Source organism: Sinohyriopsis cumingii, chromosome 12, assembly GCF_028554795.1.
Source record: "Sinohyriopsis cumingii isolate HCF-2022 chromosome 12, ASM2855479v2, whole genome shotgun sequence".
NCBI lineage: Eukaryota > Metazoa > Mollusca > Bivalvia > Unionida > Unionidae > Sinohyriopsis > Sinohyriopsis cumingii.
The window spans coordinates 31,101,819-31,117,841 of record NC_142972.1 but is presented as its reverse complement, the minus strand read 5'-3'; the positions used below and the strand labels follow the sequence as shown (position 1 = coordinate 31,117,841).

The 16,023-nt window shown below is 34.3% G+C and overlaps 1 protein-coding gene across 2 annotated transcripts in view; it reads left to right on the top strand.

Annotated features, from left to right (window-relative positions):
• Positions 1–12,409, top strand: part of LOC149786193 (monocarboxylate transporter 10-like) — an 82,520-nt gene extending 70,111 nt beyond the window's left edge. The window contains exons 6-7 of one of the 2 annotated variants that reach the window (XR_016424887.1): positions 711–6,666; positions 7,579–12,409. Coding sequence is in view for 1 of the 2 variants with exons in the window: in XM_089976550.1 (XP_089832676.1) it covers positions 711–985 (275 nt within the window). In the remaining variant the exon portion in view is untranslated. Of the gene's footprint in view, positions 1–710 lie in introns of both variants that reach the window. The other variant, XM_089976550.1, reaches the window with a different exon arrangement.
• Positions 12,410–16,023: the final 3,614 nt, after the last annotated feature.

Genomic DNA, 16,023 nt, shown 5'->3' with positions numbered 1-16,023 from the left:
TGTCAATATACCATTCTCTTACACAATGTTAATATAACCTTATCTTGCACAATGTCAATATGCCATTATCTTACACAATATCAATATGCCATTGATTTACACATTGTCAGTATGCTATTGTCTTATGCAGTGCTAATATAGACAATATAATGATGTAATTTGCAGTGGCATGATGTGTCATTATATGCATTGTATATAAAACATTAACTCCAATAACACAAGTCATATTATAGTTATTATTCTGAAATATGTAAATCATGCACAGTTTGTTTTGCTAGACTACAAAAAGAATTTTAGTCTGGGGGATCTGACAGATGATGTGAATAATGTTTATTTGTACAGTGTATGCAGGTTAAGTACAGAAGTTTTTACACAGAGAAAAACCTGTGCTCAAGCAGCATATGCATTTCAGATGCTTGAGTACAGCTAATCATACAAATTAGCCACATGCATATAACTACATTGTTCCCCTCTTATAAGACCAACCCTTCTGCAGCAAAAAAATATGGGGGGATCTAAATGGTTCAGATATATTTTGTTTTCTCTGGCAAAGTAGCATAATAGCAGGAGTGGCCTGTCTTGAAATAAAACTCTCAAGATGCTAATACCACTCAAATGCTGTAAGAATAAAGAAATCTGAAAGAGTTGATTTCATTAGTATCATCTAATATATATATATATATATATATATATATATATATCCATTTCAGAGGGGAAGATGTCTATAACACAAAAAACTGGTGCTGCATCTGGGACTTCTTCAGAAATCATGGTGATTCAGGCCAGTGACATTCTTAACCTTGGTCCTAAGTCACGAGTAACAGAACCTGATGTTGAGAGGCAGGCAATGCTGTCTGAGGAGGGTGAGGATGTCCCAGATAGTCAACGCATTGTATCCATAGCCAAAGACAAAAAGCCCACAGGTGCAGAAAATGGATATGCTGAGGAGTCCAAAGAGTCAACCTCACTTTTAGAGGAGGTCTAAAAGTATCTCGAAGATGTGGAGATAGTTAAAAGATCAGAAGCTTGAAAACTTTTGGGGTGTTTCTAGCAAAAAATACAAATGAATTTGTACAATTCCTCTGTGTTTCATCAATATGTGTCAAGCCTAGCCTGATGTAAATCATTTTTATTAACAAGGATGGTGAAATGAAACATTAAATGGATGGATAAGACAGATTTGAAGAGTCTGTAATGAAATTGGTCCCATCATTGTACTTTGTAAACATAATGACATATTAATATCTGTGTTATAATGCTCACCAAGATCTGCCATCATGTACACCTGGAGATCAGAGTCTGTACAATTTGCTGGAAACCATATGTAAAGCAGTGGAGATCCTTATCTGAATGTGCATTATACAACAGATGAGCATGAGTACTGTTATACACATGTATAAGTGGATATGCTAGTTGCATAAATAGATGTATAGTTCATGAGGCTAGACAACAACATTGGAATTTTGAACATGAGTTGCTGTATTCGTTATGTTGGCTTTAATGTTGGAGTTATTTGCGATATTTGCTTTTATATCACTTGCACTCAACTGTAAGCACTGTAAATCCAGAACTGTTATTTTATAATGGACCAGCAGATCACAATCTATGGTGTTTATTCTACTTATTATTCCTCCGACTAAAAGTGGGGGGTATATAGAATGATGTCTTTCTGTCAGTCTGTCCCTCTGTCCATTGACAAGGTGATTTTCGCAACATAACTTTAGTTTGCTTTGGGAGTTTTTTTCTTCTTCTTTGTTCTCAAACTTTGTATGTGCCTTGCCCATGTGTAGAGGAAAAAGCCTATTAGTTTATGTGATGCTAGGTACAAAGTCAAAGTCACTGGAGCAAGCAGAAAGGATGATTTTTCTTTCACCTTGTTATATCTAGAGGCCAAGAGATTATAGGTCAGATCACTGGATCTGACATTGTAATTTGGTTTGGTTTCTGCCCATTAAGTTTTGGTTCCAATTTTCATCATATCTCATGGGCAGTCTACACTTGGGCAGAGGCACCTGCAGTTTATTCCTGGGTGCAAAGGTCAAAGTTCAAGGTCATAGAAGCTTTTTTGCTATTTTGGATTCTACATCTTATGTATACATTCCTTAATTTACCCATACTAAGTTTTCATCAACTTAATAGTTGTATTACATTTGTTTTTTTTCAGCAGTAGTATATTTGTTTTTACAAATGATCTCATTACCTATATCACCATTGTCACTCAGCACTTTCCTATACAAAACTTCACTTCCCTACTTTCAGTGAAATACATACGTCAGGTCCTGAAATATGCTTATGATGTATGTGTTTGGTGTCATTTACAACTACATGCAGTTGTTGAGTTTTCCCCATGAAAAGTGTTCTGCTGTACTCCTAATTACAACTCTATAGTTCCTTAATAAACACATATATGCATGTAATCATAATATTGGACAGAAAATAATAATCGCATTGTAATATTTGAGGTTGATGGAATGTATCATAGTGTCATTTATATATTGACATATATTTCATGAATGTACAGGGCTTGAAAACTTTTGCAATTGCATACTTGCCCAGAGTTTCGACATTCATAAACACTATACAGATATATGGATTTTCTTTTTCTGTGCTGCAGGACAGAGGACTTTTCCAATCTGCGATCTATCACACTACCATAATTTTGCTATGCCAGATATATTTGTAATGCAACCAGTTGTGATAATAAAAAGGAGAGATGATACCTCTCCAGTGGTTTTATTGTGAGCCTAGATTTATATTGCAGTATCTGCACTAATTTTTAACATTACTGTGATGACATCATGATGACTATTCAGAGCCATACAATTTGGCAATCTACATAAGGATAATGTTACAGATGACAGAATATTTCTTCCATTACTGTTGTTTGCAGACTGTGGCTATTTGTATCTAATAAATATGTTTCAATTGAAATTTACTGATTCTCAGGACATGGCTGATTATGATGAACATGCCACTCTGTATTAGTCAGTATTGCAATGAATTTGCAACGAGAAGGAGCCACTCAGATATGTTTCATATTACTAATCTATATCTTTTGCCAATATTGTTATGCCATATCTGACTAAACATCATGATGGCATTATATCATAATATCACTATACCATGTTAAATGTATAATTAAAATTATTTTTGAATTTGTATTACATGTCTCCTTTACCTGAAGACTGTTTTCATGTGTGTGCAGTATGCCATTGTATAAACAAAGTTCTTATGATCTCTGAATTAAAGGGGCATTGGACGAGTTCAAAACCCAGGTTCATGCTTTTATAGCAGTTTCCTAGAAATTCACAGGTATGTGTTCTGTTAGTTTATTCATCTACAATTTAGAGGTTTTATTTACAAATATTTTCCCATCTGGTGTGATTTACAATGCTCAGTGGTTATTTCTTGAATGTGCTTTGTTAAAACTAATACTTGTAAGAAAATTTAAATGAATGAACTATTGTATTTGTTGCTTCTTTTCACATGTCTGTGATAAATTGTTGATTATTTTATGTCCTCATCTGTCATCATTGATCCCTTTCATATGGACAGTCATGTTAAATGAAAGACCAAATGTCATGGGCATCTGCTCATTATTTCCTACCTGGCTCAACTCACACCTGTATCTATGCAATTTGATCATTTTGTCATCATAATCTTCTGGCAGCTTCTGGACTTTGTCTGTGTATCCCTGAATTAAAATATCATACCATCAAAACAATACATATGCCAAGCTCACAGACCCCTTGTAGTCATCTGCCATCTTCTCTTTTGTAATCAATATTACCTGAAAGCAAATCTCTGTCATGGAGACTGACATTTTCTGTCTTATTTTATATATGACCCATTCAAGGACTTTACTCTCTCTGTCATGGATACTGCAATTCCCTGTCTTCTTTTATCCATGACCCATTCAAGGACTTTACTCTCTCTGTCATGGATACTGCAATTCCCTGTCTTCTTTTATCCATGACCCATTCAAGGACTTTACTCTCTCTGTCATGGATACTGCAATTCCCTGTCTTCTTTTATCCATGACACATTCAAGGACTTTACTCTCTCTGTCATGGATACTGAGATTTCATGTCATCTTCTATCCATGACACATTCAAAGAGTTTACTCTCTCTGTCATGGATACTGCAATTCCCTGTCTTCTTTTATCCATGACCCATTCAAGGACTTTACTCTCTCTGTCATGGATACTGCAATTCCCTGTCTTCTTTTATCCATGACACATTCAAGGACTTGACTCTCTCTGTCATAGATACTGAGATTTCATGTCATCTTCTATCCATGACATATTCAAAGAGTTTACTCTCTCTGTCATGGATACTGATATTTCCTGTCTTATTTAAGCCATAACCCATTCAAGGACTTTACTCTCTCTCTGACATGGATACTAAGATTTCTCGTCTTCTTTTATCCATGACACATTCAAGGACTTTACTCTCTTTCTCATGGATACTGAAATTTCCTGTCTTATTCTATCGACAACCCATTCAAGGACTTTACTGTCTGTTTTGGATACTGAGATTCCCTTTCTTCTATCCACAACCCACTGAAGGACTTCCCTCTCTGTGTCATGGATAATATGCGATTGTCCCTCTGTCTGCATGGTTTGTTCTTGGCATTTTCTTTTTCTTTTGTTCTTTGCTGCTTCCTAACATAAGACTCCTCTATATTGAGCTCACATTAGTTCTGTTACTCTGTGCTTCTGCATAGGCAATGATGGTTAGCATGTCTTTCACAGGGTACAAGTTACATGGCCCATGTTGATATTCTGACTACATTTGTTCAGATTTAAGGTCATACACAAGATGCTATACATGTATGAAAGTTCAGGTCCAGTATTTATACTTATTTGGACTATCATAGCACCTCAGAAATGTATCTCCATATCCATGCTAGAAGTGTCCAAGACAATGCATTGGAATTAGGTTTGGCACATAAAAGCATTAGTCATCACTGATTACCTTTATAAACACCACACTGAGTCAGTTAAACACTGCTTTCTGTATTGTATCATAGGATAATCCAGTATTGTGGTTTGAAATGAGAAATGAAGCAAAGAACCAAATTTATTTTCCAAAGAAATAGTCTTTGCCAATTTCATATATTAATGTATTGTTTTGTTCCATGATTTCTGTCAATGTTACTGGAACAAACAAACCATAGTTAAAGAAAGATTCCCCTAAATGTTCCTCAGATGAGGACATTAATGCTGCTTGAATTGCAAATAATATAATTCAAGCAGCAAAGAATTTCATAAATGAAGACAAATATAAAAGATCCATATTTATTGAATAATGAATATTTACAGGTATGGAAATCATATATTTGCTCTGCTTCAGTGTAGTACATTGGACAGATTTAAAGGAACAAGTTACCAGTCATTATGTACATGTATTTCCAGTTGAGTAACAGAACAAAGCGCTACACTGTGATGTGAAATGAAATGAGTTTTTTAACATCAGCAATCACAGAGCATAGACTATCAGGGTTTCTAAGAATTATTGAAATTTTTAATAAGGTTAGTACAGGTAAAGAACAGGGGAACAATGCTACATGTAGGCAGCTATGGCACCTTCATCCTTGCAACAGATTCAGCTGGAAAATTGCTTTTTGTCTTGTATAAAGTATGTTTCCCCCTCCCCAAATATAAGAGAATTAGGTAAAATGAAGTGTGCATTATACAAAACCAAATTACCATATAATGATTATCAGTCAAACCAGAATTTAGTGTACAGGTAAGTTGTTTGTCTTAAATAATTTTGTCTGAAGGTCTTAATATCTGAATGACAATTATTTCTGGGAATAAACGTTTATCAGAACTTTTTTTTGTAGTGACTATGTATTTTTACATGTCAGACTAGGTTACAGGTTTGAATCCTGCCTGGATCAGCCAGGGTTGGCTGCCATTTTGTGTCTCAAGGCAAGTTACTGTATTCTTATTTCCGTGACACATGATAGTGTTTCTGATGTGTTGATATTCTTTTAAAGATTGGTCAGAAAGTCTCTACATATCTCTGATATATCTATATAAAAGGGATGGGAAGAAAAGTGTTCAGATTATAAGGGTTTCACAGTATATGACAGTAATAATGTCCATTGTATATGCTTCACTGGCATTTTATCCCATTTATCAACAATTTTTCATACGGTATCACATTTATTATGAATTTTGAATGCACAGCTATTTCATGTCAAGCTTCTTATAAATATGTTAATTTGGGTTACAGTAGGGACCAAGCCTTTTGGGGGACCAAAATTTGTAGCTATATATAGATTACTAAATATTATCAGTGTAAAGTTTTTGAGTTTCCACAAAAGTGTCTATTGGCTACAATTAATCTTAATGCTTATATATATATATATATATATATATATATATATATATATATATATATATATATATATATATATATATATATACTGCTGTAAATTTTCATGTTTTGTTCTGTTTGAATTTCTGTCAACACCACAGAAGTTATGCTAGTGCTTAATATAAACACTTGAAGAACAATACGGCTTGGTTAGGGCTGTTTTTTTAAAATATACATGGAGACCTGTGAAGGCACTCTTTTTAAAAGTATACGCCAGGATTTTCCAACCACTCAAAAAATTTTATGAGCTTGATACAAAATCCTAACCTGTATCTATGGGTGACTGCTCCACATTGAAAATGCCATCACTAGGTCCCAAGTATCATTTACAGGAACAGCCAAATGTAGGAATTTGGTAAAAACAAATTTAGGCTGAGTTTTAAGTTAAAATATATACTACGAAGCATATTATATGGTGATAATAGAGATATAAACTATATATAAATGAAGCATGGTTGATGATCAGAGAAATTTGTTATAAATGTTTATTGTAATAGAGGCACAGACTGTTATGTTCATGTCAACATTGTAGATTAATTTTGTCAACAGCCTTGTCATTTGAACTAAGAATTTACATTTTTATGCTTTATTGTTATTATGTCATCCATCCGTTTCCTGTTTTGTTTCTAGACAACAATTTGAATTCTCAACCATTTACTGTTACCAAGCTTTATAAATAGCTTGCAGTTTGGGTAAAGAAGAAACCTATTGATTTCAGGGTCAAGAAGAAGCCTGTTGATTTCAGGGTCAAGAAGAAACCTATTGATTTCAGGGTCAAGAAGAAGCCTATTGATTTCAGGGTCAAGAAGAAACCTATTGATTTCAGGGTCAAGGAAAAACCTATTGATTCAGTGTCAAAAGTTTGAAGGGCAGAATTACTGTAACTGGAAAGAGAAAAATGGTTTCCACACAATAACATTAATTCTATATTACAGACTAAGGTAAGGAAAGGGCTTCTTGATATTTGGATCAAATTGTCATGATAACAAACTGAAAGAAGGAAATTATGTCTGCATAGTAGCTTTAGTTCTGTATCACAGATATGGACTAAAATTTTGTGGATAGCCTGTGCTTGAAGTAAGAAGATTTTTGAGTTCAACCTCACCATGAATGAAAACTGAAAAAAGTTTTTGCATTAAATTTTCAGGTTTTGACCATATACCTATTGATCTTTTTACATCAAAGGTCAAGAGCACTGACTGAAAGAAAAAATGGCTCTTACATAATGACTTAAGTTCTGTACTCACTAGGCAAACATCAATACCCATGTAAAATCATGCAGTCTGAATTTTAAATGTCTGAGGTCTTCTTTTTCTTTACTTTTTAACAGAGAACTTTCTTTGTTGTTGTTGTTGTTGTAGGGTTTAACGCCATTTTTCAGCACACAATAGGCTATACATGGCGGCCAGTATTAATGGTGGAGGAAGAACCCAGGAAAACCCCGGGAAGAACCACCGACCCACGAGAAGCTACTGGCAAGCTTTCTCACATACCCACATTAGCCGAATCCTAGACTCGAACTCACGCAGACAGAGGTGAGATGGCAGTGATCCGTAATGGAGAGCGCTTTAGACCACTCGGCCACTCGAGGCCCCGAGAACTTTCTTTAGAAAGGTCCATAAAACATTTTGATTGAAAATATATAGCAATTATCTTTTTTAAGCATTTCCATTTGAAATGATTCAGTGTTGTTTGAGGTACCACATACAAGCTTTTAGGCAGTCTTAGTTGAAATAACCACTCTAGAGTATTATGATTTCCTCCTAGGATTTGAGTTGTATCCCTTTTACGTAGCTAGGCTGATCTCTTTAAAGCCAAATTGCCAGTAAGAGTTAAATATAGACAAATGCCAGTTATTATAAGTATAGACTATTCTTTGTTAGATAGTGGACCAAAATGCCATAGACTTTGGACAGGTTAAAATCTCTCTGAAAAAAAACACTTCACTAATTTAAACAAGACCACTTTACTATAATGTGATTTTCATGTAGAATGCAATATTTCATTATTGTAAAGCCTCATATAGCAGAAATATGTTTTCATGACAAAACTTATTCATATCCAATATTTACTATACTCAGTATAAAAAAATTGTGCACACAATTTTTCAGTACAATGCAAATCCCCCTCCCCCTAAGTGATTTAGATTATGTACCATAATTGATTAATATGTTTTTTTGTACCTGGTTTCATCAGCAGTACAGTTTAACCAGCTTTGCACTTTACTTTAAAAATAAATGTGTTCATACTCAAACACTAAAAAAGTTTATGCTAGATATTTTGCCATTTTCATGTTGTTTTCTTTTTCCTCATTAGCTTTACTAGTCCTAGACCAGAAGAAATTATGGGATGGTCTGTTGTGCATCATCAGCTGTCTTCTGTCCATCCATTAACACCAGTTTGTTAGCACTACTACTTCTAAACTACCTGGAGGATTGCCATGAAACTTTGTACACACATTCATCATATGGCCTAGTTGGCCATGAATGTAGATAGTGCCACTCGGACATCCAATATGGCCACCATGGTGATCATCTTGAAAATCTTGTTGTCACTACTCCTTCTGATTTGATGGTTATATCAAGATGGAGTTTCACTAAAAGACTTCCTTTAATGTCCAGTTGGTCCTAGCTGAAAATAGGGCCAGTCGGATGTCTTATATGGTTCCCACAGTGGCCATTTTGAAAATCTTGTTATCTCTACACATCTTGAAAGAAACATCAGAATGACTTGTGATGTTTAGTTGGTCCTAAATCAACATGGTGCCAAAATGACCACCAGACCAGCCATATTGAAAATTTTGTTATCGCTACTCCTCTGGAATGAATGGTCATATCAACATGGGATCATTCCTCCCAAACAGAAAATTATATCATCTTGGTTTCCACCAGATAACTTTTTATGATGCTTTGTTAGTCCTAAATGAAAATGTGGCTAAGTTGATGTGCACCACAGCATCTGATTTGAAAATCTTGTTATTATTAAAGGATATCAAATGTGATTTCAACACGGCACAGTTTAAAAGAAGAAATGGTGTTTTTTTGAAGTCTGGAAATTCTTTTTGGCCAGTATAGCATCAGTCTCTACAAGTCACTTGCTTTTGTTCATTGCATTGTTATTTAATTACAAACATTTTTACAAATTACATCATTTTATCACACTTTGATGGTAAACTATTTGTTAATATTATCATCTGATTAGGAACAAGTATCACATTTTATGTTTATTTGCATTTTCAGTGTTAATGTAATAAGAGTTTTATGTTTATTGCATAATAGTTGTTTATATTTATTAAGTGGCATTACATAATTGATTTATTTATGCACAGCTATTAATGCTTGGGATGATTATCACTGTCAATGACTATTCAGAAGTTTAAATTTATATCATTAGCTTACTGATTGGAATACAGAGAAATGGGCATTTATAAAGAGCAATTCTTATTTCAGACCCATATAATGTTGCCAGTGTCTGAATGTCCTGTCCTGTCCTGGCTGTCCATCTTTAATGTCAATTCCACTTGATAACTTTTGAAGGGACTTGATGGATTGAAATCAGTATGGTACAATAAATCCATCCCAAGTCAGGTGTATTAGTCAGCTTTCCTGACAAAATTTAATGAAGTTTTTTGCATCCATTAGAACTTTTCCCTTGCAAATTGAGCCAAGCAACCCATAACTGTGTTGTATCAGTGGAGGCATCTCTGTCAAATGAACATATTTCTAACTTGCTTTAGGTTGAGAAACATTACCTCAAATTTTTTACTATCTTTAATATTTTAATAAATCTTTCATTATATCCAGGATGCATTGCTATAATTTTCACTTTCAGTACCTGGCTTGAAAATGATCTTATCTTGATCTTTATTTTCCATTTTGCTAATGGTTGTGATTTTTAGCTCACCTGGCTATAGGATGTGATTTTTAGCCCACCTAGCCAAGGGTGAAGTGAATTTATTGTGTAACCTTTTGTCTGTCATCCTTCATGCATCATCTGTCATTAGTCCATCAACATTTGCTTTTGAATACACTTGAGGCTTCATATCTAATCATATTTTCATCATATTTGGTATGCAAGATTGTATCATTAAGACGTCAGATTTTAGTCTGCAAGATTGTATCATTAAGACCTCAGATTTTAGTATGCAAAGTTGTATCATTATGAACTTAGGTTTGCTATGCAAGATCGTATTATCAAGACTCAGATTTGGTATGCAAGACTGAGTCATCAACATCTCAGAAGATTTCCACATCCACACATTTGAGGTGATACTGCATTTGATTTTCGGAGCTTTTGTGAACACCATGGAGGTCTTTTCTTGGTCAGATTTGTAGTATAATTTGATTGGCATCCTTAACAAGTTATCGACTTTTATCATGCCAAGAAAATGGGAGCAAAATGCATTTCCCAATGACACATCTTGGTGACTGATCCAGATTGTCCTGGGTGGGCATCAAACTTCTGACCCCTGGATTATGATTCCATTGTTTATCCAGGTGAGTTCCCTGATGTGGTATGTAAGGTTGTGACATCAGGATCTCAGGTGAGTTTGATTTTGAGTGACATGCACACATTTAATGAGGTGATCTTGTATCTGATTGGTTTAGCTTGTGAGCACTCTAGGGACCATGCACACATTTAATGAAGTGATCTTGTATCTGATTGGTTGAGCTTGTGAGCACTCTAGGGACCATGCACACATTTAATGAAGTGATCTTGTATCTGATTGTTTGAGATGGTGAGCACTATATGGGTCATGCACTAATGTAATCATGTGATCTTGCATCTGATTGGTTGAGTGTGTGAGCACCCTAGGGGTTATACACACATGAGGTGATCTTGTGTCTGATTGGTTGAGCTTGTGAGCACTCTAGGGGCCATACACTCATGTAATCATGTAATCTTGCATCCGATTGGTTGAGCTTGTGAGCACTCTAAGGGTTATACACACATGTAATGAAGTAATGAAGTGATCTTGTGTCTGATTGGTTGAGCTTGAGAGCACTCTAGGGGCCATACACTGATGTAATCAGGTGATCTTGTATCTGATTGGTTGAGCTTGTGAGTACCGTATGAGCCAACTTTCTGATTAGATTTTGATCAGGTATGATATGTGAGCTTATATCATTGAGACTTCAGATGAGTTAAATTATGAATGATATCTTTTATGTATTAATGAGGTAGCTTTTGTCTGATTGAGATTCTTAACACTCTAGAAGCTTTATTTCTGGTCAGGTTTTGTTAAGATATGGTATTGAAGCTTATATCATCAAGATCTCTGATAGGTGTGATTATGAACAAGGTCAGATCATATTAAAGAGGATCCAGGCTGATTAGGTTGAGGAATTTGATCTAGCAGCCTTCTGGTCATTTGTCTGGTTTTAATTTGATCTAGCAGCCTTCTGGTCATTTGTCTGGTTTTAATTTGATCTAGCAACCTTCTGGTCATGAGTCCAGTGGAATTTTATCTGGCAAACTAAAGTACAAGGGGAATATTCACTCAGCACTTTTGGTAAAAAAAGCACATTGTACTTCCAACCTTTGGTTTTCCTTTACAGGATTATCAGTTTATCCCAAATTCTAAAAATTTGCAGTCCATAATAAATATTTCAAGCAAAGATACAGGTTTTATTTTCAAATAAAATGATTTTACACTTAATAACCAGCTTTGAAAGACCACTATGTCAGGAAAATTGAAAATGTCAAGAAAATTGGTAAAGATCTTATTTTCTGAGAATAATGTATTTTTATAAAGCCTTCATTGTAAACGAAAAAATTAAAATCAACATTAATGTCATCTTCATTCTTGTCCAATTCAGATGATTTGCACTGTATGTGATAAATTATCTTGTGGTTGATGTTTTGAGTATTTCCTTGATTTCAATAAATTGTAATAAAGTTGTTAGAAACCAAAATATTACAAACATAAATTTTCAAAATGTGTTTTGTATTCTTTGCAATAAAATAAGTATATTTGTGTCTTCTATTTTAATAGTCATGAGAAATAAACATTTTGATCAACTTTGTTTGATTCTTTATTTATTTTATCTTTCTGCGCATCATGGTTTGTATATCCATCTGTTAGTCTGTATTTGCCCTTCTATCTAAAGACACTGAAAATATAGTTCATACAGAAACAATTCAGTGAATTTATTGTTAGTACCAAACAGAAATTTTACATACCTGTTGAAACATAATGCAGTGTGTTTAAGTCGATACTTGATACAATGAATTGTGGATGCTTAAAATAAATTTGGGTGATAGAGAGGTGTGTTATCTGTCCATGCAATCCATCTGATCTGATCTATCTTTTCAGCATATTTATATGTCTATCAACCAATCAGTACAAATATGGATGCTTAGTTGGCACAGCATCAGACTCACTCATAAGGTGGTGTGTTTGATACCCACCCAGACCAGCCTGGATTGAATCCATTGTGTGTCCTTGTTAAAGTCACTTGCCACCTTGTTGGTGTGTATTTCAAGGTCACTGTACCTCGCATTACAATACTAAAATAAAGCAGACTTAAGAAAAGTCAAGTTAGTGCAAAGTTAAAGAAATTTTGATCCCTTGCATGGAGTACATCTTCAAGACAACACTCTAAGAGCAATAAAATGATCAGTGACATTTTTACAATTAGACAGTATCTAGACATGAAATAATGATATATTGTAGGAGATATGGTCCTTCACTGAAGAATCTTGTAGCTTTTAAATTGGCTATATGTATGTCAAGGCAAAAGGCTCTCAAACAGCTGGTAGTTGCAGTTTGAAATTTACAAAAGCTAACATGTACTGAGGATTGATTTTTGACTGGACAAGAAAAATTAATATTTACATTTTCCCATGTGATAATGGGAATGGATATACTGCTATTCAAATTATTATGCCAATCTATATGAGTAGAACAACCATTTACTGCCCTAGTTGCATATCATCTGTTGCATACTGTGTACAATTTATTACTGATTAATCACTTATAAATTTGCATATTATTTGTTGTTGTTGTGGGGTTTAACGCCATTTTTCAGCACACGATAGGCTATGTATGGCGGCCAGTATTACTGGTGGAGGAAGAACCCGGGAAAACCCCAGGAAGAACCACCAACCCACAAGAAGCTACTGGCAAGCTTTCTCACATACCCACATTTGCCGAATCCTAGACTCGAACCCACGCAGACAGAGGTGAGATGGCAGTGATCCATAACGGAAAGCACTTTAGACCACTTGGGGCCCCCGCATATTATTTGTTAACAATGTGTTGATGTTGGCAATTAGGTTTTATGACTTATAGGAAAAACTATTATTGGCATTACTGTAGAACCTGTCTTGAAAAACCACCCTTCTGCCAAAATTGTAATGTCTCATGACAAGTGGGCTCACTACATGTCAAAGCACTTAATAATCAATGCCTTAAAAGACGTCATAAAAAAGGGTAATTTCTGTGTTCGTTTTCTTTTATATAGAACTATATTGCATAATTGTCAGACTGCTTATAACAAGCTTTTAATGAATCATCCTGTGTTTGGAAATGTAAAGAAATCATCTGATTCAAACTGGCTAATCAAGAAAGCAGCCAAGAGCAGCATTCAGCATGACCTACATTCATGTCACTCATGGCTTTATTGGACCATGCTATTTTTCCCCCAATTCTTCAGTACACTGACCTTGGAATTTTATTAATTAAATAGTTTGCATTATACACAACTCATGAGAACAAAACCCATTCATAGGATCTTAGAATTTAAAATGTAATTAACTAAATGACCTTTACAAAAACTATTAATACAAAAATAATATACATGATATTGATATCCATAACGTTATACAATGGCATAATCAGGAAGTCATTCATAGAAGCAAGGTGATTCAACCTTATCCAGCAGCAAAGATTTATGACAAGGAAATGTAACAATCAAACTATGCGTTTGAAGAATGGGTTTCAAACCAGGTGGTTGCATTTGTACATGTTAGAGGGCAAGCCTTTACCAATCAGGTTTCTTTTCAGAGGGCCATTCATATCACACAGGTGGAGAGAAAATGTCAAAGTTAAAATCCTCCCAGCACTGATGAAGGTCTCTTTGTCAAGGTATACTGAAATGTCACTTTGTTTACAAGCAGAACTTTTCTATGCAAATGAAAATTTTATGGCAGACAGCAACAGTAAATAATGTATTCGGGTATATCAGAAAATGTGTATTTTATGGCAGGCAATCATGGCAAATAATGTGTTCAGGTATATCAGGTCACGTGTATTTTATGGCAGGCAATCATGGCAATAATGTTTTTGGATATATCAGAACACATGTATTTTATGGCAGGCAATCATGGCAAATAATGTATTCGGGTATAACAGGCCACATGTATTTTATGGCAGACAATAATGGTAAATACTGTAACTGTGTTTATCAGGAAACATGAATTTCTCTGCACAATGTAGCTTTATGACTTCATCGATAAATTTTGTTCACATAAATCTGCCAAAACTCCCCTGGCTATGTGCAAGGAATATATATATATATATATATATATATATATATATATATATATATATATATATATATATATATATATATGTAGAGAGAGAGAGAGAGAGAGAGAGAGTTAGAGAGAGAGTTTTAACCAGTTGGGAAATTTCAAAGATCAGTTTCTCTAAAAATGAAACAATGGGTGAACTAGACATAGTAGCCTTTCAGTTTTCTTCATTAAGGTGTTTATTTGACAGTTTTCTTCATTAAGGTGTTTATTTGACAGTTTTCTTCAATAAGGTGTTTATTTGACAGTTTTCTTCATTAAGTCATTTATTTGACAGTTTTCTTCATTAAGGCATTTATTTGACAGTTTTCTTCATTAAGGCATTTATTTGACAGTTTTCTTCATTAAGGTGTTTATTTGAGTTTTCTTCATTAAGGCATTTATTTGAGTTTTCTTCATTAAGGTGTTTATTTGACAATTTTCTTCACTAAGGCGTTTGACAGTTTTCTTCATTAAGGTGTTTGACAGTTTTCTTCATTAAGGTGTTTATTTCACAGTTTTCTTCATTAAGGTGTTTATTTGACAGTTTTCTTCAATAAGGCGTTTATTTGACAGTTTTCTTCATTAAGGTGTTTATTTGACAGTTTTCTTCATTAAGGTGTTTATTTGACAGTTTTCTTCATTAAGGTGTTTATTTGAGTTTTCTTCATTAAGGCGTTTATTTGACAGTTTAATATAGGTTAAAACGATCATGGTTGGGTATTTATTGATTTGTAAATTTTACCTAATCACTCACAAAGTAAATAAAGTCCAAAGGAATAATGCAACGGCTTGCAAATGATAGAATATCACGTTTTAAGACTGTATCATGCATTGCACATACTGTCCGCTCGTTTCTCACTAGACTCAAATTTCTACCAGTAACAGATCATGGACACAAAGCAAAAGCAAGGATTCCATGGAATCAAACATACTGTCTTTGAACTGTGTAGTGATGTACCCTCAAACTTGAAAACACTTTAACATAAAACTTTAGCACAGAATCTTATAGTTAGTGATGAAAGTGATGTTGTTGTTACCCTTGAAAAAACAATGCATATCTTACTATCAGTGAACCTACAAAGGACAAAAGTGAGGGAAACAAATAACAGAATAAAAAAC